General features: G+C 40.2%; 4 protein-coding genes across 9 annotated transcripts in view; 2 read left to right on the top strand and 2 right to left on the bottom strand.

The window, feature by feature from the left end:
- Positions 1 to 2,150: 2,150 nt before the first annotated feature.
- On the top strand, positions 2,151 to 6,224 carry LOC118323877 (solute carrier family 25 member 45). Of its 2 annotated transcripts, none has more exons than XM_035655936.1 (7): positions 2,151 to 2,263; positions 2,799 to 2,855; positions 2,950 to 2,993; positions 3,079 to 3,150; positions 3,267 to 3,455; positions 4,845 to 5,079; positions 5,450 to 6,224. In XM_035655936.1, the coding sequence occupies exons 2-7, from the start codon at positions 2,819 to 2,821 to the stop codon at positions 5,728 to 5,730; spliced, it is 858 nt and encodes a 285-aa protein (XP_035511829.1). In that variant the 5' UTR covers positions 2,151 to 2,263; positions 2,799 to 2,818; the 3' UTR covers positions 5,731 to 6,224. The 2 variants fall into 2 exon arrangements, with proteins under 2 accessions (XP_035511829.1, XP_035511830.1); XM_035655937.1 differs by having other exon boundaries at positions 2,165 to 2,263; positions 2,773 to 2,855.
- A 608-nt stretch (positions 6,225 to 6,832) lies between these two features.
- LOC118324645 (solute carrier family 35 member E2A-like) lies at positions 6,833 to 13,268 on the bottom strand. 4 transcript variants are annotated; one of them, XM_035657071.1, is made up of 9 exons: positions 13,181 to 13,268; positions 11,985 to 12,439; positions 11,267 to 11,402; positions 11,009 to 11,136; positions 10,559 to 10,679; positions 10,429 to 10,482; positions 10,270 to 10,342; positions 9,904 to 10,049; positions 6,833 to 8,810 (listed from the first exon to the last, which is right to left on the bottom strand). In XM_035657071.1, the coding sequence occupies exons 2-9, from the start codon at positions 12,262 to 12,264 to the stop codon at positions 8,582 to 8,584; spliced, it is 1,167 nt and encodes a 388-aa protein (XP_035512964.1). In that variant the 5' UTR covers positions 12,265 to 12,439; positions 13,181 to 13,268; the 3' UTR covers positions 6,833 to 8,581. The 4 variants fall into 4 exon arrangements, with proteins under 4 accessions (XP_035512964.1, XP_035512963.1, XP_035512962.1 ...); XM_035657070.1 differs by having other exon boundaries at positions 13,173 to 13,262; XM_035657069.1 differs by having other exon boundaries at positions 12,966 to 13,262.
- Positions 13,269 to 14,580: 1,312 nt separating this feature from the next.
- On the top strand, positions 14,581 to 21,516 carry LOC118325028. Its single transcript, XM_035657579.1, has 9 exons — positions 14,581 to 14,738; positions 16,036 to 16,144; positions 16,449 to 16,623; positions 17,077 to 17,222; positions 18,419 to 18,595; positions 19,255 to 19,374; positions 19,523 to 19,609; positions 20,510 to 20,657; positions 20,909 to 21,516. Exons 1-9 carry the CDS (start codon positions 14,725 to 14,727, stop codon positions 20,926 to 20,928), a joined length of 996 nt encoding a protein of 331 aa, XP_035513472.1. The 5' UTR covers positions 14,581 to 14,724; the 3' UTR covers positions 20,929 to 21,516.
- Positions 21,517 to 21,758: 242 nt separating this feature from the next.
- Positions 21,759 to 25,362, bottom strand: part of nadka (NAD kinase a) — a 20,248-nt gene continuing 16,644 nt past the window's right edge. For both annotated transcript variants that reach the window (XM_035657231.1, XM_035657232.1), the window contains 3 exons: positions 25,124 to 25,281; positions 24,723 to 24,805; positions 21,759 to 24,246 (listed from right to left, as the gene is read on the bottom strand). In XM_035657231.1, coding sequence (XP_035513124.1) covers positions 24,099 to 24,246; positions 24,723 to 24,805; positions 25,124 to 25,281 — 389 coding nt within the window. In that variant the 3' untranslated portion in view covers positions 21,759 to 24,098. The remainder of the gene's footprint in view (positions 24,247 to 24,722; positions 24,806 to 25,123; positions 25,282 to 25,362) is intronic.

Here is a 25,362-nt window from a genome sequence, read left to right on the forward strand (position 1 = left end):
GGCATGACGACGGGTTTCTACGGTCACTGACGCAGTGTTATAACACACAGAGACTCATTTTAAAACCAGCAGCGGACAGAAACAGTACGACGACCCGAGACGCGGCTTCTCCTCCGCTAATTCAACGCTTCACGGCGCATTACATTGGCGTCACCCGTAGTTTGTTTACAAGCAGCTCAGCGTCCACCGGTGATGACGTTGTTTGTCTGTACCTTGATATTTCTTGCTTCTGCAGGTTATTAGAAGTGTTTCTGCACAATTGACCCCCTCCCAAAATATCATTGGTGGATATGGACATTTTTGTGAATAGTTATATTAATAGTAAGCAGTATGCAATGAGAGGAGGGTACAGAGTTGTCTGTTGTATGTAATTTTCCCTTTATTGAAACTGTGATGTATTCATAGCAAATGTATTTATTTCTTCTATGCAGTCCCGATACAATCAGCTCATCAGTGTTGACTGACTGTTATGACTATGACCAAAAGAAAGGCTGCCACTGGACTGTACATTGGTAAATGTTTCATTGTGTCTGATAGACAGCACAATCTATACATATAGATGTATTTCTAGCAATAACATCTTTACCACTAAATCTTAATAATTATTTAATATATTTTATTTTATTGCATTTGAAATCTACTGTTGCTGTTTGTTTCCTTATACTGTGTATTCAACAATTTCCCTCTGGTTTAATTTGTTTTATATTCAGCAGCAGAACCATGACATATGTCATCCAAAGCCCTGTACAATCCCAATCCAAGGCAGATCACTGGATGCTGTAATGCTGAGTGAAACCCCTAACTCATCCCTGGATAAAGTTATGTGAGTCAGGTGCACCCTGATCATAGACTGAACAGAGCTCCACTGCCCTCCTTCCTATTGTGGATACAGGAGTTCTCTAATACCATAAAAATCTCTAAAAACACTCACATAGCCTCGTTTGACAAATGAACAGCTCTGTCTTGTGTGTCTCCATTGTTTAAGAACTGGGACTTATCATTATGCTTTCTAATGAGTTTGTCTCCCTGCAGTTTATAAGGCTAATGTACAACAAGTAAAAGTTTCACTGATATGAGGGTAAAAGGTTCATAGTGAGTATTTCGATACAGCCTCATGTTTCCCCCATAATTAATATCAGTTTGGTGGAAAACACTCCAGAAAAACACCTAAAAAGTTTTAAGGACATGAAAATTGAGTTTATTTATATTAGTGTTTGGACAGTATTGAGCTTAAAGACACATTGAATTTGAAACAGAAAAAGTGAAGTTTGTGTGCTGCATTTGCAACGCAGCAGGATAATGATCCTGAAGAAACAGACACAGTAACCAAGGAGTTTCAAAGGTCTGACAGCAGAATGTCCGTGACTGGCCAAATTAGTCATCTGACTGATCTAACTTTCTAAAGGCCAAAAAATAGTCAAAAAACAAGTAAGAATAAGATGACAACAGTTCCTAGCAATGCATCAACAGAGATCTGCTGATAGGCAATACATATATGGGTTGAAAGCACCAGATAACTATTGCTAGCAAAACTAGTTTGTGTTCACTTGTGGCTGAATAAAACATAACAAAAAATACAAGCAAAGTAAAAAAAATTAAAAGTTAAAATCCAATGTCCTGAAATACAGTTATCACAATAAACTTGTTTGCACTTGCACGCTCCAAATACTGCAGTGCTTTTTATCCACGGGATGAAGTTACTGATGCCATGTTTTGCCAGATGCGGTGTGTTTGGTGTTCAGCTCCATAGACATAAAGAACTGACAAAGAATAAATGGATGGTGTTTATTTTACTAGATTTAAGTCTCAGAAACAAACAAAAAAAGACTTCGACCACACAAGAAAAATCAAAACAAGCGCAGTAATATTAGCGGAAATCATGCGGTTTTACTTTCAAAACAAAATGTTACACACCCGGAAGACATAAACATGTCAAAAATGTAATTGAAAGATAAGATACTTCTGGGCCCCATTACACAATCTTAAATGGGTGAGTGCCATAGAAAACATTAACTGCAAGAAGTGGTTTTAGACAACTTGACATAAGGGTAAACCAGATTAAATTATATTTCTTACAGTGACGTATTTTAAGGTGGCTTTTATTTTGAAAACGAAGCCGTGTCAAACAGGAAATGTTCTATTAAATGTGTGTAACTTGGAGACTGTCCGAGAGCAGTCATTAGTTGTGACACTGCAACAACAGGGTGATAAACACTGAGCCAGGTATGGAGGTATTCATACAATGAGGTGACGCTTACGAAAGGTAGGCAAGGTAGTGTTCATTAACAAACCTCCTTTTGCACGAAATATGTCTAATAATACACCGTTTGACAGTTAGCTCCATGTGTCATTTTTTACGGTTTTTACGGTTTTTACACGCGATATGTATCTTTTAATCTTAGTAACTGTAATACTCAGACTAACAACGTTAAACACTAACGGAGGTAACGTTAAATGTCAAATGAAGAGTTGTGAACAATGCTCTGAAAAGTAAATGTGCCCAATCGTGTGATGTTAAACCCCCCAAAGTTACATAAGACGTTTGGCAAAAAAAAGAGGAATACTTGTGCAAAAAAAAGCCATTCAGTTTGAACGTTTATTTTTATTAGTTTAACAGGATTTTACAATCACCTTTGGCCTTAATTGGATGTAAACATATACCCATACTTAACTGTCAGTCATATATTAACTATCCTAGGCTACCAAACCACAGTCAGTTTGCTTTATAGCAGCTGTAAATCTGCATCCTCAGGTGTTTTATCTCTGTAACAGGTCAAACACATTGGTCTTCTTTGCAGGCTGTGAAATTGTGCCAGTCATGCCTTTTTTGGAATTCATAGCTGGGAGCATTTCAGGTAAAGAAAAAACAACAAAGAAACGTATTCATGAGAGTTAATATAGTGTTTGTATACATGTGGAGAAATAACATTTCCTTGCTGGTTATTGCAGGTGCAGTGGGACTGGCAGTTGGACACCCATTAGACACAGTGAAGGTTGTATGCAGAGATACTGAAACCTATAAACATGACTAAATGCACAAAAGTAGCCTTTTTCTGACTCCTCATGTTTCATGTGTAGGTGCGCCTGCAGGCCCAGTCTGTGTATAAAGGGATTTTTCACTGTGTGGCTAAAACATACTCTCATGAAGGGGTATGTGTCTTAAATGGTTTCACCAGATATCACTGCACAAATACAACCAGTCGCACTTAGAAAAACACATTACAGAACGTTTTAAAGCATGCATATTTGTCTCTTCATTATATCAGCTCCATGGATTCTTCAAGGGCATGGCATTTCCAGTGATGACCACGGGCATCGTCAACTCTTTTGTCTTTGGCTCTTACAGTAATGCCTTAGATTACCTCACTCAGTCTCAGCGCAGTGACCGCAGTCAAGGTAAGCCGGCCTCTGCTGCACAGGTCTTCACTGCCGGCTGCTTCTCAGGCCTGGTGCAGGTAAGAACATGTAGATGCCACTGACTGGCTTTATCCAAAGCACCTTATAGGTGTAGATATTAGGACAACAAATGCTATAAAACTGACCACTACTCACTATTTTATGTAGCATGTGTGTTCCCCACCTACTATGAGGCAGGTGAAGGTTGTTGTGTAAAAATAAGACTTAAAGTGTAAAGTGCGACTGGCCCCCTAGAGGTTGCAATGTTCATTACAGCCTACCAAACAAAAGTCTTGATCGGAGTGGTTTATGAATGTGTTTGACCTGAGCCGGGCACCACAGGAGAGGCCAAAGGTTTAGAAAATCAAAAGTGTAGCAGTCAATGTGAATCTTTAGAATTTGCTCTGAGAGAACCATGAACACCATACTTTAAGAGCAACTTAAGAGAAATCTGTTGTTCAAGAGTGAATCGGTAGCATCACCAAAATCATTAGGAATTATCCTCTGTGGATCATAACTACCTGTTCATATTTCATGACAATCAGTGACCACACAGTATTTTATCTGACCACCAGGAGGCCTCCAAGAGGTTCCCAAACAAGACTGTCTTCTTATTCCCAAAATGCTTAGAGTAAATTTGACTAAGGATTAGAGAGAGCTCTTGAATCAAGAGAAAGGCAGCACCTGAACCTTTTACTGTGGGTGTTGTGTTTCATAAATGAGATTTACTTACTATGTAAGCAGGGATTTGATAGAGGTCTGCTCTACGTCGGTGAATTCCTCATAAAAAAAGCAAGAGCAGGAGGAACAAATACTGTTTCCATAAAATAAGTACACAGTAACTATAATTTAAAGAGATTTTTAATGAAGCCATAACATGGCTGAATAGTGAAATGAGCCACAGTCTGCAGGGACAGACGCACCAAGTGACAAACAACAACAGCCTCAGCCACCAGAGGATACAAGAGTCAGGAGTTCTGTCACGTAATGCATATTGTAGCTTCTAGTGGGGATGACACTTATATTTATTCTGGTCAACAAACACTTTTGATGGTGTAATTATATGGTAAATCTGTGTTATACCAACCATGTCAGCCAGTTTTACTGATAGTTGGGGAAAATCTAATGAAGTTGGCTGATGGAGGGAGAGCATGTATGGTTTTATTGTACCTGCAGATAGATGAGCTCCACTGTCATCAAAACACTTCAGAAATTCAGTGCAACGGTGTGGCTCGTGGTGTGTATTTCATAGCTTTTGGACAACAATGGAGCTCTATGGCACAGAGGAGTAAGCATTTTAGTGTTAGTCTTTGTTGTTTGTAGTCTTTTAATGGAAATTGTTCACAGTAAAAAAAGAGAGAATATGAGCAGACTTATCCTTTTAATATGGTATGTTTTTGAAGGCTTTATGTCATATGTTTTATGTCTTTAACGTGATCTGCTTTCAGGTGTTTATTTGTGCACCCATCGACCTGGTGAAGGTGCGACTGCAGGGTCAAGCAACAGCCAAGCGATACCGAGGACCGATTCATTGTGTTGCCGTCATCCTGAAGGAGGAAGGGCCCAGGGGTCTGTTCAGAGGAGGGCTGGCCCTCGCCCTGAGGGACGTACCCTGCTATGGACTCTACTTCTTGCCTTACGAAGTCACTCGAAAGGCTCTGACCGAGACTGGCAAAGAGCCAGGTCAGTTTCAGAGTCAACAGTGCAGCAGTACTGACTCTCAGTAAATATGTAACCAGGGTGGGAAATATCGACGGTCATTATAAAGAAATTATAAATACATTTCTTTTTAAATCATGGTAAATCAAAATGATGCTAGTCTTACCTTTCTGTGTCAAAATTCTAAAATATTATGAGAATCTTATGAGATACTGTGTCAAAACTTTGACTTGAATGTACTACAAGGAGTTTGTAACTGGTTATCAACAATGTAATACTAATCCCTCTATATGACCTACATCAACAAAGTCCATATGAAAGCTACCAAACAAAAATCTCAGTACTCACATGACCTTAAACATTTTCACTATGAACTAAACTTCTCTGTCCTCAGGTACGTTTGCAATATTGATGGCCGGTGGATTAGCGGGCGTGGTGACCTGGGCTTTTGCAACGCCCATGGACGTGGTGAAAGCTCGTCTGCAGATGTCGGGGGCCGGCGGCCGGGAGTACAGCGGGGTACTCCACTGCATGAGAGTGAGCGTCAGAGAGGAGGGAGTGAGGGTCTTTTTCAAAGGCCTCCTACTGAACAGCCTGAGGGCCTTCCCTGTCAACGCCGTCACCTTCCTCAGTTACGAGAGTCTGATGAGGGCTTTCTGTCCACCAGTGAGATGACCGCCTCGCTCTCGACAGTGTGCGATACACTCCTTGCCTCGCACATTCACAGTTCTTCCTGTGATTTTACTATACACACACACAACTTGACTGTAGGTCAGATATTCTCAGGTTTGTTTAACATTATCAGTTGAAACAGACTGTTTGTTTTAACACGATGAGCCTGAAATGCTGTTTTAAACCTTTTAAAGTCTACGTGGAATAGGTCAACTCTCATCCAGCCAGTGTCAGAAACCTTAACACACTTCAATTTATGATACACTTTTGATTAATTAGTCTCCTGTGACTTGAACCACTTTTGATGGAAGACATGAAGGTTAAGCTGCTCATTTTTACTGGAAGTCAAATCCAGTTAACACAAAATGTGAATGTAAACGTTATAACTTTGTTGCATATGGACACATATTTTACTATAGTTTGTTTTTTTATTTCAAAGCATTTTATTCTTGTCAACTGGACACAAAAAGTGAAAATGATTTCCTAATAAATATACAATACAAAGAATGTAGTTGATTTCATTATTGGTGACTCGAGTCCTTCTAGTTAAAGTCCCCCTAGAAATTGCATTTGAAGGCAACATACAAACAAACTGTAGGTGGAACCCTACTCTGCGTGACCTTTAGCATTCAAAAATGGGTAAAGATCAGAAAAGTTGTTAAGACTCAGTTAATTAAACAGTATTTGTGTCATTTTAATATGCTGCTACTTTCGTATAATCTGTACAAACTCCGGCACCTTTTGCATGTCTACCCATCCTGGAAATGAGATCCTACATGTGTTGCTCTGAGGCCAAAGCTGTGACCAGTTTTAGTCTGCTTCTTTGACAGCGGATGTTGATGTTTCTGTTTTTCTGTTTTCTCTTTCTCTCTCTCCTGACTCTCTGCTGAGCTTTGTAGCATCTTGCACCTTGTTTTGTTTTTTGCAACCTAACTGTTTGGATTCACTCTCACTACTCTTATCAGCATCATTTCTAAAAACACTGATAAAATAACTATAGAACGAGTAGGGTATTTCCAAAAACTAAATATAATTATGCTAGTGTGTTTGTAAATATGCAAAACAGCATGAGATCACCTAAAATACAAATACACTCACAATGTACTGAAGAGAAAGTACTTTTATTCTCTGCACAATGTCCATCAAACATCATTACATCCTCACTTAAAGAGTCACATGAGTGAATATTTGTACACCTTTTATTTGCACATTCCCAAATATACAGTTCATAACTGCCTGCCACTTCTGCATGTTTGAACTTGCCCCCTGAAGCAGCATTCCAAAGAGTCACTATGGAAGATTACAGATATATTTGTAGGGTATTGGTATTGAATTTCAGCCTGCACCTGTTTTTAAAAGCACTTAACTGAGACAGAAATTCTCCAACAAAACCATATAGAATGAAGATGTAGAAAACAACAACTCAGATTTGTAAGTGTGGGGATAACGCAAGAAAAGACAAAGACTGCTTCTCAAGGCACATGCAAAAGTGGAGCATTACTACAATGCTTACAAACCACCGAACCACTTAACCGTCAGACTGATAACGATTAACACAGATTAGTCCTATCAGACACCTGATGGACTTTGTAAGTCACTGACCTCAGAAAAATTGGGAAAGAAGCCTGGACTAGACTGGAGACAGTATGACTGAAGCAGTATGGTGAGAACTGGCACCACCCGGATGTTTATGGCAAGATGGCGACGTGGCACTAATTTCAGAAACAGAAACTTCACAGTCACCGTAAGGAGCTAAAATGACAATGAGGACGTAAAATTTCATCTGTTGTTGCATCTCTCATCATGAACTTCACTAACAGTTGGCATATGCCACTTTAACCAGTGGTATATGCCTAAGCCTTTTGGTTGAAAGGAAAACTCTGGTTTATTACGTTGGGTTTATTTTTGTTGGTTCTGTCGGACATAAACGAAAATAAAACCCAAGTTGTAATAAATCAGTTTTCAATCAAGACTATGAATGTGTAATATACAGCAGCTTACTGATCGATTCATTCTCTAATTCTAATTCTCTCCCTGTTCAGGGTTGCCAGGGCAGCTATCCAAGCATGCAGTAAGTTTACAAAGAAAAACAAAGAGAAGATGCACAGGTACATAAAACCCTTTCGTACGCCTGCAACATTTAACGGTAGACACAAGCATTCCTAGAATGCAGTATGTTGCTTTCAAATGTCCCACACATTGTTTACAAATGTGTCAAACAGCTGGTCTACGCTTTGGCTGGATGAGCCAGGCACTGGTGCCCAATTCACATCTTAAATTCAGATGCAATCAAGATCAATTTTACATTGTATAATACAGTGTAGGTTACACCGTCACAAAATTTCAATTGTACAGCTTAAATGCTTTACAGATATTCACAATAGCATACATTCAGCAGCTGCTGTACCACAGATGAGATAAACCAGCACACTCTGAAATGCAAATGTAAGACAAAAAGCTTACAGAAGAGACTTCCTTCAAAAAGCTGAAGTACACCCTGAGCATCTCCTTTTACCGACCGTTATTATACAAAGAAATGATCAAGGATGATTAAAGTGTAAGTATGTTATGGACAAAGAAATACTGTTTATACTGTTCCACAGGACTAGTGATGGCTTAGTCATACGGACACTGACCATACCAAGCCAGTCACCAGAGTTTACTTTGAGTTTTAAGACACGACAGTGAAACAAATTGAAACCTGGAAGAAAAACGCGAGTGGGTCCCCTTTAACTGGAATGTGTGTGTGGTGAAGAACAGACAAATATCCAGTCATCAGATCTTGACAGCCACAGGTAAGCAGACAGAATTTTGTTAATACCATGATCTCGTTTCAGGCAGCATTTTAAGTCCCTCAGTGAGACTGAGGGGCTTGGAAGTCCTGGTCCTGAAGTAGTGGTTTGTGGTTCTGCTCAGCAACCATGGCATGTAAGGTTTGCCTCTGGATCTGCCGGGCCTTGTTGTACAAGAGGACCCCGATGAACACGAAGAAGGTGCCTGCGGCGCTTAGGATGGTGATCTGGTTACTGAACACGATGATGCTCAGCCAAACCGACAGCGCATGTTTGACAGTGCTGGCAACACTGAGGAGGAGAGGAGGGTTGTTACTGTTATACAAATAAAAATGATACAACCTATGGCCTTAGGGGGACCGTATCTGTTAATTATTAATTACTAACACGGGTAAGACTCCCATTATAAACGGGTTACTCTAACTGCTTTCATATACCGTAGCAACAGTAGCAAGAGTCTATATTATGGGTACCTTCTGAAGTCACTTTACTAACATACATATATTATTGTTCTGTCTTCTGTTTGGGGCATAATCATGCTCTTAGTATTGGAACTACAGTTGCCATAATCTGGAGGCTTAAGGGGATGTAAACAGGAAGTTTCCATGGCAAACTGGCACCATTAAAGTAAAGCCGAATTAGCTATTAGCTGTTAACTTCTGGAGTTATAAGGAGGTGTATAAGGAGCATTTTTCTCTTATTTCAAAGCAGACTTATGGACGTTTATTCTTGGAGTTATTACTCAAAGAACGAGTAAGATTTTTGGCATACACTATGCTTCACACACACTCCCTCCACGCCAGGTGTGGGAAGGTACACGTTTGAAAACCTGTTAAGCCCAAATACCTGAATATCCTCTCAGATAGAGCGCCGCACCACTTGCTTGGCACTCCTATAACACTATAGGATTAACAACGGACAGTTTTCTTTTTTTCAAAGCAGCAGGACCAGAGGTCTCCTATTACGTGTGTTTTTCTTGCTTACATCGCTTACATTTCACAACCTGACTGAAGACAATTAGGTGTGTTATACTAGTAGGGGTTAACGTCCTCTGGAGCCACGTATGTCTATGTGTGAAACCTTTTTAATATGCACTAGTACTCCCTAAGACCTATAAACAGACACTGATGTGTAAAATCGTTGCAGTTCTCTTTAATGGCAGAAGCAGGGGCCATCTTCCAGCGTGTTGATGCCCCATACCAAGAGCTCTGCTGTACTGGAGATAAAAGGGATTACATTCAGCACAAGGCATGTTTACAGAATAAAGCGGCCAACAGTGTGTTTAATTATCAGCTCCATCAGAAAACCAAAACCTACTGCTGGTATAAGCAGTTAAAAGCATGAGAGCCACGTTATAAATGGGTTTTGTGTCTGTCTCCCTCACCTGAAGGTAACAGGTGAAATCCGTCCCATGAGAGCATAGGCAGTGACGCTCTGCAGGTGGAACAGGCCGCCGTCAAAAAGCAGCAACAGGATAATGTCTTGACTGACGATGAAGCTCCGCCCACTCTTCCCGATGACTGGGATGTCCTGGAAACGGAGCACGACAACCATCAGCATCGACAACCGAATTAATTAACTATTTGTTTTAATTATTCTTCTGTAAACGTTACTACTGCATTGTCTAACACCTGATGTCATACGGCTTCTTATTTAAGAAAATGACCTACTACAGACTTAAAGTACAACTTGCCTTACTGTTACAATAACTCAATACTATAATAATTGTAGCAATTGTGTGTTGACCTACCAAGAGGAACACCCAGGCAGGGATTAGCATGATGACTGCTGCTGCACTAGTATAAAACTGCAGCTCTGGAGGGCTGAAATAGGTCAACAGAGTTTTTATAATAAGTGTTTGATTGCTTTAAATGATGCAATATGAATAGGAGGGTAAACACAGTCTTACCTGAACCTGTATGTGTCTCCACTTAGCAGTTTTTTGGAAAATACGTTCTGCAAACTGAGATCAGAGACAAAGGGGTTAAACAAAGCATCACACTGCTGTGGGGGGATAGCTGCGTTGAGAGCTGCAGTACCAGTCCATGATGTTGGTGGAGAGAGCGGCGGAGAAGCCGAGCATGTTGAAGCTAATCTCCGTAGCTGTGCAGAGGGCCAGGCCGGCCATGACAGGGAACAGGGACAGGTTCACCCACAGACCTGCAGGTAGCAGAACAAATAGTGTACACAATACTTAGAACCACATTAGCTATGGCCTGATGCCATGCTCCTACTAGTACGACCACATTCCTTACTTCAATTGTTGTTGTTGGGAGTTACATAAAAGACATTTGTAATGGTGACTGGAAAAAAAACAAAAGATTTCCCTTTTACTCTGCATGAAGTAAACGGAATAGAGAAAGGTTTTAGAGAGGTGTCAATGTCACTTTGGATACATGCAGTGTCCCTTTAGTGTCCCCTAAATATCTGGTATCCTGACATTTTATACCCTGAACCCTCACACAGACATCCATCAGTGTGTCCGTTACCTGTGTACTCCCCCAGGATCAGTCTGGACATGATAACAGTGAAGATGGGTGCTGAGCTCTTCACTGTCTCAGCAAAAGATACCGCCACATTCTTCAGGCTCACCAAGCCCAGAACCACCGTGGTGAACCTAACAAAGGGAGTCATGCAAGGGATCAAGACTGGGCTTGCATTTGTAAATCCATTATTAAGACTGTACTACTTTATTGGAAGCTAAAATATTTGTTAGAAATCATGCAGTGTAGAGAGAGAGGACCCACCTCATGAGTCCAACAAACAGCATGATCATGATGAAGTTGGGGGGGTACTCAGTTCTGGACTTGTGCTGGTACAGGCAGCAGGGAACGTACATCTTAAGGCAGCCTATGACGGTGGTGGAGAGCATCTGAATAGCACCTGCGGAGCATGGGAATGAGTCAGCAAGACAACAAAAGCTCCAGCCACAAAACACCTGCAGCATGTAAGGTGTCGATTGAACTGAATGACAAAAATCTTCTTAGTGACATGAACACGCTGGAGTTAGGAAATCCAATGTAGTGAACCATTTGACATATTTAAATTTGAATAAGTGATTGCAGACGAAAAACAATAAGCTAATGTGGTGTCATTGTGGAAAAGGTCCGTTTTTTCAAAAACTTTTCCCTATAGTGTAACTTTGACAAAAATAAGAAAAGGTTGCTCACTGAAATGATAACGCCTCTCAAACATGTTTCATGTTTCTGTAACATGACCTCTCCCAAAACAAGCCGTTTTACATGCCTGGAGGGTAGGAAGCAAACCGTAGACTCATGGTATGCTTTAGAAATACAGTAACACTAGAAATGCAATATATAGTTACAGAGCTACAACCTACAAAATCTCCTATAAGATTTTACCAAAATCATACAAAGCAATAACGTACAAGTCCCATGCCCTATTCAGTCTAGTTAATAACATTAATATTAGTAGTAACAGATGTATATTATTCCTTCTCGTTACCCAGCATGCTAGGCTCCCCCTCCAGCAGCGACAGGATGTACTTGTTGAGGAACAGGGTGCAGAAGCTGAAGAAGTACCAGAGGCCCAGGTAGGTCATGGAGCGCCAGTTCCACACCCCTGACTCGGCCTCGATCACCGTGGTCTCTGTGACTGTGATCTTCAGCACCTGCTCCCCAGGCAGGCTCTCGCTGCGGGCCAGAACCACTCGCTCCTGGCGGGTGCGGAACGGTGACAGGAGGTGCCACAACGGGTGCCTAGCGGTCTGCCTGCTGCCTGGCATCACGCCTGCTACCTGAGGGCCCCCAGGGGCCCAACAGGAGGGTGATAAGAGGGAGGTGAGGGGAACGATGAGAGTTTTCGATGTCAGTCCATCTTCTGATTGGTCCAGCAATCGATCAGCCTCTCAGTCTTCCAATAAATGCTGGGGATGCGTTCAGGTCCTGATGTCCACTGTCCTGGAGAACAGTCAGGTGAGAGACACAGAGTGAACAGTCAATGTGAGCGTTACAGGATGGAAACTCACTGTTTGGTATCACACATGTATTAACTGTTGATCCACTTGTTGCAGCTGCTGGTCTGATATTTTACAGAAAATAACAATCCCATAATGCTTATTAATATCCATTACTATTACTTCAGATGCATACTCTTTTTACTTCTTTTCACTACTACAAATTGACATAAACACAGCCACAACATATGACAGGGAGCAGTGGTTTTAGCCTCTAAGCTGTGCATGTTGCTGAAATAAGACTGAACCACACAATGCAAACCTCAATGCAAATCTGTGCTGCCTGGGTTTGTTAACACTGGCGATATAAAGAGCGGTTCACAGATGCAGAAACGCCCAGAGCTTTGTTCTCAATAAGCAAACAATGTAACGTTAGCTTTAATCATACAGACAACAGTTTAAGTTTGCAGCTAGCTTTCTTCTGGCAGGGTAACACGCAGACTCAAAATGTAAAGAAGGCGAGCTCTTACCTCTCTTTGAATTTGGACACTTCAATTATTAAGACGGAAAAACACCGTAAGCAGCGTTATAGGAGGAAGTTGCACATTGACGTTAGCTAGCAGCAGCGGCAACATTGGATGTGAAGGAGTGGAAGCTAACGTTATAAAGCCAGGCGTGCTATCAGCCATACTGCCCGGCTGTGGGTGAGACAGATAACACTGCACACTCACATGTACCTGTCTACCTGGTTGCTCATATCTGTGCACCTGACTTTGAGACGTGGCTGCTAACAACGATCACTTCGCAGTGTCAAGCTAACCCGCAACAACAACCGAATACCGGTACAACCCTTCAAATTAAAAGTAAAATAATATCCACATAATAACCCCTAGCTAATATTCAGCGTAGGTTCACACTCGTTTTGTCTTTTGATTGCTCTGAACATTTTTTAGATGTGCATTTTTAACTGTGAGGTAAACTTGATTCTAAATGATTCACTTTCGCCTGAATAAAAAAAAAAACGTGCTTTTATTTTACATATTAAAATCTCTGCGTTTCCGGTAAGACTCATTTCAACTTGACGGAGCTGCCACGAAACAATAGTGCTTCAAAATAATTGTCATAAAAAAAACTTTGGGTCAGTTCGGTTGTGGTAATTTTAAAATTGCTCATTTAGATTTGATTTGAAAAGGCATTTCTAAAAACTCATATCATCAATAATAATAATGTAATGTATGTCTGTGTGTATATGTGTGTTGTCGTTCAGTATTGCGACCACTAGAGGGCAATGAACACTCGTTATTCGAAACCATATATATATTGATAACTGACTTTAACATGAGTACAAGATCAGCATAAATATATGGCTATAACAGGGGTATAAACAACTCTAATGGCCACTAGACCAGACAGACAAACAACCTGCAATTTAAAAACATTTGTGTTACGATTTTTATTTTCAATTTGGAGTAATTACATTGATATACATTTGTACCTGCATTTCTTATTTCTTATTTTCTATTTGTCTTATAATTGCTCTTTCTGTTCTAGACTGGGAGCATCTGTAACGTAACCCATTTTCCGCTGGGGATAAATGTATTTCTGATAAGGATTACATTCATTTGACAGTTTTACATTGCCAGCTCACATTGTACAAGAACACTGACAACATCGGTCTGCCAGCAGCAAACTCATTATATAATGACCATAACAAGCACTAACCACAGATCAGTGTCACTGTTGTCTTTGTAAATGTTTATTTGACTTATTTACTGTAAAGGGGGTTTTACAGTGAGTCAGGGTTGCAGTACATGATTAGCCCCAACATCTCCAACAATGTGTTAGTTGTAGTTCATCACTGTGGCCACTGGATGGCAGTAAACACCATTGACTGTATATATAAACACAGTAAACACTCACGATCCTCAACACATTCTGCAGCCAGAGTCACAAACACACCAACACAAAATAACAACAATCAAATCAAACGTTAAAAGTGATTGATTTTGCTACTCAAACACAAACAATCAACATTATAAACGTTATAATGACACTTAATTGTCAAATCTCCGAGTAGCGGAAGTGGAGGCTCTCTGTTGTCCTCCAGGGGGCAGCAGCACGTTGGTGGAGCCAAGAGGAAGAGCAACCAAGCAGCAGCAGAAGAAGAAGAAGAAGAAGAAGAAGTCGTCAGCTGGCTCTTCCGGTGTGTTCAACGTGAGGCTGAGTGAAGTTGGTCAGCTGGGAGTCGCAGCGATGTAAGCTCCGGTCGGTCCTGCTGCCCCTGAAGAGATGGACGAGTTAAGGTCGGTGTGAGACTGGAGGGTGAATCCTCACTGTGTCTGTGCTGTTCGCTGCTTTGCCTCATCAGGAAATAAAAGGATATTAGCCTGTTTAATATCATTAATGAATGACGTTATATTCAACAACAGGCTGTTTAAATGGAATATAAACTGTCACAATGCGTTATTATCATAGTCTGTATATAAAGTATGTGTTTATAGTCTGTGCCTCACCTGTTGGCTGTGGTTCTGATAAAGTCTGTGTTTTTATGGATCTGTTAATTCATTTCTGTGTTCATTTAATAGATCTACAATCATTCATTGTTACTACATAGTTGTTCATTTTTATGCTATATGTATTTGACCATTGGATTCCTTCATGTATTTCTTTTCTGTCCTACTTTCACTTTGTTCCTACACATAAACCCATTATCATTGTGAGTGAGTGCTGATGGTAAATCCACTAACATAGAAGTCAGTACTAATCATCCGATGCATGATATTTATTTTAATTTAAAACTGACTCTTCCCATCGTCCCATGTTTCACAACTTCCAGCTCGCCTTGTACCACAGTCAGTTGATGCAAAGCATGATGGGGAAGCTGACTCATATGTAAATTCTCTCTGTCCTTGTTTCACAACACTTCTGTATATGTTTTAATCTGGAAAGCACTTGGCTTAAGCTTGAAAAGTGCTTTACAAGTAAAACTATTATTATTATTATGATTATTATTATTATTATTATTATTATTACAAGCCCTCGGAGTTGTGGCCCCCTGGGTTCATTGGGGCCCTCCTGTAGACAGTGGGTCTGTCAGCACTGTGTGTTTTTTTAATGGAGCCTGAAATCTTTTATTGACGTTTTGTGTGTCGTGTTGGTTTAAGTGTCTCATGCTCTCGTTTTATTGTCTTGTAAAACACTCACTCTAGAAACCTGCTATAGAAGCTTATTTATTTCCTTACTTCGAAAGTCCATTTGGTTGTGTTTTAAGATGTCTTTAAACACTCAGGTGATAACAGTGGTTATCCTGTGCTTGCAGTTGGTTGCTTTGCTCCTTTTATACAGTCTTATTTTATATTTTAACGTCTCTATTTACAGTGTGTCTGTTACTCAGAAGTCACTGTAGTATTTACATGAAATCACCCATATTCTCAGTGTGGTTTGGTGCCGTATTCGGTCTGTATCTGTAATACAGGGCTGCAGAACATAATTTAGTGGCCAGAAGGAATATTTTAAACAACTGTATCTCTCAGTCTCTGCAATGCTTTGAAGAAACTGCACCAGGGTATCATTTATTAATTATTTTCTTTTACACTGCAGTCCTTTGTTGGGCAACCAGATTTCTGGGCAGCCACCGGAGGGCTCAGACCTTCTGTCTCCAAACTTGAGGCCGAGGCACCAGGAACTGATCCCAACACCATGTGGACCGGTGAGCTGCTGCAGGAGGGGAAAAAAAACCTAAAACATTAGTAATTCTGAAAGTAGAAGTCAAGTTCAGTTTAATTTTGATGAACTAAAAAATGAAGTGGATGTGATACAAATATCATCATCATAATCAGTAAATCCTTTTACTGCATTTATTAAATACAAAATCCATTAACAGTCCCAGAAACCCCAGTCCCTCAGCCTTACTGTGTTTATATTTTCATACTTGAACTGCTGTTTTGGGAAATAATTCTTAAACTCGTCTTTATTTATTCCCTGAGATGTATAATCCGTGTCTCCTCTTGCAGATAAAGCGCTGGTCGGAGCTGTCATGTCTGCTCAAGCTCTACTTCTGCTTCACCATAGTGTCTCTGCTGGTGCTGCTCGGCCTCACCGCGTCCAGCATCTACAAGCAGAACATGGACACAGATGTGTCTGATGAGGACAACTTCACCGTATCTCTCATACAGCTGTTTGGAATATGTGAGTACCGTCACTCCATCAGCAGGAAGTTGATGGCACACCACGCCCAGTTAACAGCCAACTGCAAAAAGCAGAAGTTTTTCTTTCTTCTTATTTAAACAACTTTATTTCAAGTTTCCCATCACAAGAATACATGAATCTGAATGTTTGAGTCATCCTAACATGAGTGTAACACCTTATTATATTATTAAAATTTGACCAACCAACTTAAGAGAATATATGACAGTTAGAGCTCTTATAGTCATAATCGTTGTCAGTTACATGTTTTTTCCTTAATCCGTCATGAGAATACAGACTGTGTAACTTCTGCATACACACAGATTTAGCTATGCTGGTGAGTATGACAGATTTGTTGGTGCAGTTTAATTTGAAAGGTCGTCTTCTGTACCTGCAGCATTGTAAGGAATGTACAGTCAGATAATTGTAATGACTCCTGCATTGTTTGCCCTGCAGTGTTCGGCCTCTACTACATCAGCCGGGGCGTGTTGCAGGAGAACAGACAGGAGCTGGTAGCGTTTGTGCTCACCATGCTGGTGGTGATGGTTCGTTCGGTGGTCAACTTCTCCGTGCTGGGGTCAAAGGACAAGAAGGAGCTGCTGGTAGGTCGCCCTCTACTGGACAGCACACGGCACATGGAGTGGCCCGTGGCAGATCCTTCGCCTAAAGCATTTATGATTAACAATCATTCACATATTTACAATAAAAACACAGCTTTGGAAGAGCTGTCTCCAGCAGTTTCTGAATCTTGTATTCATTTGACTTTTTTTTTTAAATTTATTTATGGATTTACAAAGCAACAAGAATCCAAGAGATAACACTAACTTCCAGCGTGGACACAGATTGTTAAAAACAAGACACATTGAAATTAACATACATTCAATCAGTATACACAATTTCTTAAGATTTCAGTTAGTCTTCTAATTCTTAACTCTTTTTAAATACTATACTACGCCCACCTATATGTATACGCTAAAAACAATCAGTATTAAAAAACTTAAAAACATCAATATTACGATAGAGCCCTCACTCTTGTCGCAAAAGATGAGGTCAGACCTGAGCTTTAACTGTCCCTCTGTATCTGGACAGCTTGACATACAGAGGGAGGACAATAGGACATCTGTATGAATCAGGAGGTTGTTTTAATGTTGCTTTTTCAGCAGCAGCTGTAGGAGAATATAAAAATAACTGGAAATGAAAACACATTTTAAAGGTCCAGTGTGTAGGATTTAGTAGCATCTAGCAGTGTAATGGTGTCTAATAATTACTCGCTACCGCCATTGAAGCTTTATTGCTGAGAGCACACATAATGATTGAAGGCGACTGATGAACATTGTGATAAATGTTAGAGCTGTCTGATTTTAAAAAGTAAACCCAACTGAAACTGTTAAAAAAAGACAATATAATGAGAAGATCAGATTGTACATTGTAGAAGCAGCACACCAACCGCACTGACGCAGTGATTCAGACTAGCTGCTGGTTGCTGCTAATAATCCCCCTTTATTAATGACAGGGGAAATAACAGTAGATAGCTTCCATCCTGTTTAAATGAGTGTAAGGTTCCACCACTTGATGTCACTATTGTTGTGTGTGTGAGTTACATCCAGTTGAGAACATGGATGTGAATATTGAAAACAAACTGCAAGTTAATCTTTGGAACTCTGACTCTGACTGGATAATGGCTGATGCTAAATCATTTGATCAATCATGAGTCAAACCACTCGTCAGGATTGTATAAGGATGTAGAAATACACATTGAAAACTGAATCAGCCGCTGTGATCTGTTTTTTGGTCGCAGGTTCGTTTCGTGTGCATCATGAGTCTGGGCCTGTTCCACGTCATCTGCACCCTGCTGCTCATCCAGAGGCCCAACATGATGGCGTTCCGTGTGGGCGGGGCCTTGAACAGGCTCCAGGAGCAATACTTTCTGCTTAACCTTTGTTTCTCCATGGTGACCTTTGACTTTCAGGCTCAGGTACACGTGCATTCCTCCATACAAACATGTGACAGGATAGTAACTGTGTTGTTTGTTTTGTTCCTTTAACAAGTGACATTTTTTAGTGTTTTAGTGTTTTTTTTTTCCAACAGTTTACTAAGATCAGGTAATATTTGTGACCAAATGAGTTGTTCCTAACATAATGCTGTTCATATGGGTGTTTTAGCGAGGTAAATTCCTCCATCAGACAGACTTCAGGCTGTTACATAAATCATCAGTCTGTGAATTGTAGCGCCTTGCTTGTGATTGTTTGGATTTCCCTTTGTGGTGACGCAGATTCCCCTCATCCAGCCTCAATCAGAGATTTGCCATGTGCCCTAGGAAGACTTTGAACTGTCTCCAGAAAACATGCTTGGACCTGCTGCTGCATGTGATTTGATTTGTTGTGAACATATAGACAGTAATAACAGCTGTGGCGATCAGCAAGAGAGCAAGTTTTTCTGGTTGAGTCAGACGCTGTGTGCAGGTGCATTGCTGCACGTTGCATTTTATGTTTTGGGTTTTTTTTCAGGTCAACTGCTGCTACTGTTGTTGGAGGACAACACGTTGCTCCTCAAGTGTTTGTTGAGCATTTGTTGGGATCTCTTCCAGTGAGCTACTGACTTTATTAATGATGTGCTGTTGTTGGTGTGTTTCAGTTGTGTCTGTGCATCCTGATCATGACGTCGGACTCGGCCATGCCCGCTGCTCCCGACCGCATCATCATGGGCGTCGGGGTGGTGTGGGCCTGCCTGACTGCCGCTGTCGGGGTTGTTGCTGTGAGTGCTACTTATCCACGATGCTGCTCTTCACACAGCTCATAAACTAATGAGGAGAATATCACACAAGATGCAGTCGAAACAGTTCAGAGTATCTGTGGTCGAATTCAAAAGCGGGCAGTAGTTGTAATTACTTGTTGTTTTTCAGGTTTTAAAGGAAGCCAAGGTCTTAGTTTGGATCTTCATGGTGCAGAACCTTCCTCAAGTGGCCTTCTTTGTTTATCTGATGTACACGGTGAGCTGACAATGAGTTTCTATGCATATGAGCACAAAATGCTTTATGAAGCAGCTTGTACAAATACTGATCCATGCACAACTCAGTCTGTGGTCATTTACGCAGGAGTGGCTTTCCCAAAGAACATTGTAGTGTTGTAGTAATTTCAGGATGCTTCTCCTGAAACACAGACATTTAAAGGGCCAGTGTGTATGATTCAGTAGCATCCAGTGGCCGCAAAACTCGCAAAAAACGCAATAAAACCTAGAGCCAGTGTTTGGTTTGTCCAATCTGGGCTACTGTAGAAACGTGGTGGGCTCCACAGAAGAGGAAATAGGAATGTAGATAAAATGTTTCATCTAAAGTAACAAAAACACAACCAGTCTTATTTCAGGCGATACACTAATGAAAACACACCTATGAATACTATGTTGCATTTCTTGGCAATGTAGTGTTTTAGCAAACGTTACTCAAACAGCATTGAGGACTATTTTTAGCCGAGGATTAATACACATTTGATAATTTAGTGAGTATTTACAGCAGCTGGATGTGGGACTGAGTCAAACTGGACTGAGTAAATAAAGGTTTTTCCCAAGGGGACAATAAAGTTGATATATCTTTGGCTTCAGGTATCACCGGCTTAGTGTAATCAGCAAAGTAATTTAACAGTAACAGAAGTCAAATAAATGTAGTGGAGTAAGAAGTATAATATTGTCCTCTGAAACATAGCGGAGCAGAAATAAAAAATCAAAAAAATATATAAAATAGAAGTTATACATGTAAAGTACCTCAAAATTGTACCTGTAAATTGTACTAAATGTACTTTTCATCATTTAAAATACTTTGTGTACATTAGTTTGATGATTTGTACATTCAGAGGTATATTCCTGCAGGAACCCTTCTGGTTTTCTTTAATTACAGGTGATAATGAAATGGTATGAGGACAGCACGTACACCCTGGAGGCAGCCGCTGTCACTGGAGCCTTGATTTCACTGTTGATTAAAGCAGTTTTATTCTGGGGCCTCATCAGGCTTATGCACACCTTCGGCCAAGGCCTGAGGGAGAGGAGTGAGTATGCCGCTTTTCTTGTCTTGGTTTCAGTCCTTCAAATGTTGAGCTGAAGACAAAACAGACGCTCCTTTAGGGGAATGTTAACTAATCAGTATCTCCTGGCAGATTTCTAAACCACTTTCCTCGTTATACTGTCTTGATCATGTCCCTGAGTTTTCCTGACTGACCTGGCCTTAAGCCTGTTTATGTTGGCTACAAAGCGGCAGAGTACCAAAATGTTGGCGTTAACCTTACTCTTCTTTTTGCAGTGTTTGCACCCAGCAAGTGATAAAACATGCAGTGGTCGTGGACCAAGGACACAGCTGCATGCTGAGGGGAAGCTTTAGCACCGTGGTGCTGACCATGGAGCTCATTGTTTCATTCCACATTAACTCCACCAAACATATCTGTCATATCTAGGTCTTTCCAGCCTAATGTACTCTTTACTGTATATATTTTATATTTTCTAACACTTAATTACAGGACTTATAGCAACACATATCCGCTGCCTTGAAACATTTTTCTATGAACAATAAATGCCTTTGTAGATTGGATTCATAGTATTTTTTACTGTTATATGCACTGTAATAGCTGAACCCATTGGTGTTTGAAGGCACCAAAGATTTTAAGTGGCGGACAATTTGAAAAGGAGTTTATCTTAAAAGCTCTCTGTCTTTCCTTCCTGTGAATAACTTTAAGGTTAACTAACTTTACTCTGCTTTTTAAACTGCGATTGTCTAACTTAAATCTTGTGAGCTACAACTTTGGGCCTCATTGGGATATATTTTTTTAACTTAACCTCCTGCTGCACCTTAATGCACTCAATTGCACAAGTGTTTCTTTTTTATTCAAGGTTCTTAATAAAATATGAAACCAAGACTGATGTTTTGATTTATTGTTCAGTAAGAAGAATGAAAATGAAGTTATTTGGCTGTAACTTGAGTTCTATGACATGTTATGCACACTTCTGGTAACTTTTCTATTTTTAAACTTTTTCCACAACTTGGTGGATACTGCTAATGGACTGCATGACTTGCACCACTTTCCCATGACTTATAACATAAACCCCATAACTGAATTCAGGTGTCAAACAGGAGGACACACACTTCCTGGTTTCAGTTTTTTTTCTCTGTTTATTAAAGTGCTCTGGAAAAAGAAAAATAGCATGATTCATATAAGAAACATTAACAAACTTACCAATACAAAAGTCAGAGTTAGAGGCTCTCAGAGTTACAAAAGTGAAAAGCACTTTAAGAGAAGAGTTGACAATGCTTCACAGAAAGTCAGAGCTATCTGTAGAGCTGGGCTTAACTGGGACTCAACAGTTCAGTCCAATATTTGAAACAAACCACACTGGCTGCCAGTATCTGCTTGGACACATGGATTATACGACTTCATCTGAAAATTACAATATTCAAGTTGTCCTGAAATGCATTTTGAATAAGCTTTGGTTCTATGTGAATGTACTTTACTGCACTTTGACCAATTACAGAGAAAATTTGAGTTAGAGAATCAGAACTGCTAAAACAGAAAGAATTAACTGAAGAACTTGGTAATGTAAAAAAGTACTAAATAGATTTATTTTCAGCAATGATACATTGTAAACTGGTTAATAAACATATAGACTTTACAAAATACATCCTATTCAAGCATCACATATATATATATATATATATACATTTAAAGTTAAAGGAATGATTGCCTTTTAGAGCTGGTCCACTTGAGAGTTAAAACAGGTGACACCACTTTTCATCTTTTCACCCTGACACAATTTGTTGAGCCAACTCACAACGCCTAGACATTATAGGTGAACAGATATGCAAGATAGGCCACTTTAAAGTATTCAGCAAAGACTGCACAGTGACAGACTTGGAGCGAACTGATAAGAACGAATGCAACAACATACACAGACCATTAAATCACACACAGCCCACACACACACACACACACACACTGGTCTATAAAACCTACAGAGTTCAGCTATGGCTTAGAGGACATTTTAAAATGTTAAAAAATATGCTGAAGACATCTGAACTGTGGTCTCTTTGCCTGGAATTAATATCACCTTGTTGCATTCTTGACACCTCATCCAACGACTACACACTATGGAGCATACTACATAATTCAGTTAGTCAATCAAGTGTCATGTGCTGCAGACAGCAAAGACAACAGTCAACATGTGGTTACAATGAAAATGCACAAATCACAGATCTGTGTGTGATTAAAAAAATTACCATGATGTAAACCTTGAAAAATAATATTTCTATACATTAATGATACCAGTGTTTAAGGCACAGTCTGTACAGTTGGGCCACTATTGCCAAGTAATGTACTGTAAATCTGCTCTTCCCCGGGAGCACTTCATAAATTGTGTAAAACATTTTATCCATTGATGGAATTCGGGAAAGTTTGATTCAACTGAACTTTTTAGGGAATTTTCCAGAGAATTGCAATGTGGCCTTTCCCCTCTACTGAGAAAACCAGCTTTTGTTGTTTATTAAGTAGTAGATGTGTCCCTGCCATCCTTCCTAAAGATTAAAAAGTGCTAGAACAGACCTGATAACCCCCATCAAGAGTATTGCAGTAACTGCCATCCACAACTGACCTTGTGCATTTTAGTCCAAGAAGAAGTCAAAAAAACCTCCTCTACAAAACTGCATTTGGACTTCAAAAGGCCAGTTTTCACAGCATACAAAAGAAAACACAGGGACAATCCTGGAACAATAGCGGGACCAAACTCCATTCAAAAATCCACCATTTTAACGTGCTTACACATTAGAACATGACATAATATCCTCATTAATGCGGCATACTTCCAACATAAAAAGGTAAAACTTTAGTGGGTGACTTGGTGTAAACCCAATTCTCAGAGTAACATGAGTGAGTTTCATTAGGCTCATCGTTCAGATTCCGAGCCCAAAAGTTTCCAATAAATTGTGATTTTTTTTTATAATTAGAAATGTATTATGTATAATGTATAATTTTTCCCCCCCATTTCCTTTTTTTGTTTCAGTTATTTTAAAATCTCACTTTTTAAGTCAACACTGTCACCAAAACATGTTATATAATGATTTGAGGTTTAATCGTTTAAGTTATTTCATAATGCATATTTTCATAACACCATATTTATTTAATGCTATTTTTATTTCATTTTATCGAACTCTTTTGGGTTTCATAGTTCACCTCTTACTCCCACACATAGATTCCACCAAAATAAAACATGGAGACCGCAGCAAAGGTGCTGTTTGGCCCAACGCTTGTTAATGTACCACATTATTCGATAGAAACATTTTAATACATATGAATGGCAACATTATCATGAAAGATTTTTCTGAATAGAGTTTGGTGAGACCCCCCCATCCATAAAAGACAAAATGGCACAGAGCATGGTCAAGTTAAAACCAAGACTTGAGAGTCCTAGAGACCTTGGAGAAGACCTCATAGATGGTGGAAACGGACTCAGAATTCCTCGTCCTCTGAGCTGAGGTAGTTCTGCTTCTTTCTCACGTTCCAGTGTAAACACTGGGCCAGGCTCTCGAACCAGTCGTTGACCGGGTCCCGGAAACAGATGGAAGGAACGGGGAAGCAGGAAGTGGTGATGGTAATACTGGAACAGGGATGGGGAAAAAAATAACTTAATCAGAAATGGTTTTTTGTTACAAAGGGCGATGGCCGAACGGGGAAAGAAAAGTCCAGGTATTTGCAATCACAGAAACAAAAGAGATGTTGACATAAGATGTCGTAACAGTACTTCCTTCTGAAGCAACACTGGGTATTTGTTTAGCACTCTTTAATAGCTCTAAAGGATTGGCAGCTCATTTTATGAATCAGGAAGGTGATTATCTCTGGGTGAGTTACATAAAGGAAGAAGCTGGATCTTCCATAGGGGACACTCCTGGCCACAAGCCCATTAAGCAGGTTGAAAAGGTTACGTAACAAAGCCAGTAAGTGTTGAGGCAGCGGCTGGAGGAGTTAAACTTATCCATTACCGAGTGGGTGGGCTTTGTTTTGCTCCATTTACTCAGCCTTGCTCGCTGTTTTGTGTGGCTGAGGTGTGATGATCAGCTAGGTATGTGGACTAACCTGTCTCCATGGCAGATCTCTTGTCTCTTTCTTCCATCAAATGACACCCAGGCTGTGTTTCTGGCATCACGGGACAGCATTATCTAAAAAACAACAAGCAAAGAATGAAGAAAAGTCACACAAAGAACCAGTTTGTTTTCACAAATTTGCTCAACTGGAATGAGAACTTTTACTGTACAAGTTAGTTTAATTTACCTCTAACGTAATGGTCTTTTTTGAATAATTTGGGGTCTCAGTCTGTAAAACTCACAGTCAGACTTTATCATAATGTAACTTAAGTGCTAGCTGTTGTAGTAGCACGTGTATGTGATATGCATCTGATTTAGCTAATGCCTTGACCTCTGATGTCAGTGCAAAAGCCAACTACCTCGTTGAAAGACTCAAACAGTCAGAGTAAATACCTTCAGCTCCACCCCGGCCGGCACCACAATGGGTCTGAAGGAGAGCGAGTGTGGGCAGATGGGGGTGATCATGATGGCGGGAACGTTGGGATGGATCATAGATGCTCCTGCTGCCACTGCATACGCTGTACTTCCTGTAGGTGTAGATACTATCACGCCTGAAGGGGCACAGAGACACACACACACACACACACACACACACACACACACACACAGACAGAGGCGAACTTAAGCCCCAT

The sequence above is a fragment of the Morone saxatilis genome, unplaced genomic scaffold (genome assembly GCF_004916995.1).
Source record: "Morone saxatilis isolate NCDOM2014 unplaced genomic scaffold, NCSU_SB_2.0 Contig15, whole genome shotgun sequence".
NCBI lineage: Eukaryota > Metazoa > Chordata > Actinopteri > Moronidae > Morone > Morone saxatilis.

Bases quoted from the DNA above. Each gene is read 5' to 3' on its own strand.
- LOC118324645 (XM_035657071.1), bottom strand. From the start codon at position 12,264: ATGCCAGGCAGCAGGCAGACCGCTAGGCACCCGTTGTGGCACCTCCTG. The intron at 11,403-11,984 runs GTAACGAGAAGG...CATGCTCCGCAG, and splicing joins GGGGGAGCCTAGCATGCTGG to GTGCTATTCAGATGCTCTCC. The intron at 10,680-11,008 runs GTAACGGACACA...TGCTACCTGCAG, and splicing joins GATCCTGGGGGAGTACACAG to GTCTGTGGGTGAACCTGTCC.
- LOC118325028 (XM_035657579.1), top strand. The intron at 18,596-19,254 runs GTACACGTGCAT...GGTGTGTTTCAG, and splicing joins CCTTTGACTTTCAGGCTCAG to TTGTGTCTGTGCATCCTGAT. The intron at 19,610-20,509 runs GTGAGCTGACAA...CTTTAATTACAG, and splicing joins TTGTTTATCTGATGTACACG to GTGATAATGAAATGGTATGA.
- LOC118323877 (XM_035655936.1), top strand. From the start codon at position 2,819: ATGCCTTTTTTGGAATTCATAGCTGGGAGCATTTCAG. The intron at 3,151-3,266 runs GTATGTGTCTTA...TCATTATATCAG, and splicing joins AAACATACTCTCATGAAGGG to CTCCATGGATTCTTCAAGGG. The intron at 3,456-4,844 runs GTAAGAACATGT...ATCTGCTTTCAG, and splicing joins GCTTCTCAGGCCTGGTGCAG to GTGTTTATTTGTGCACCCAT.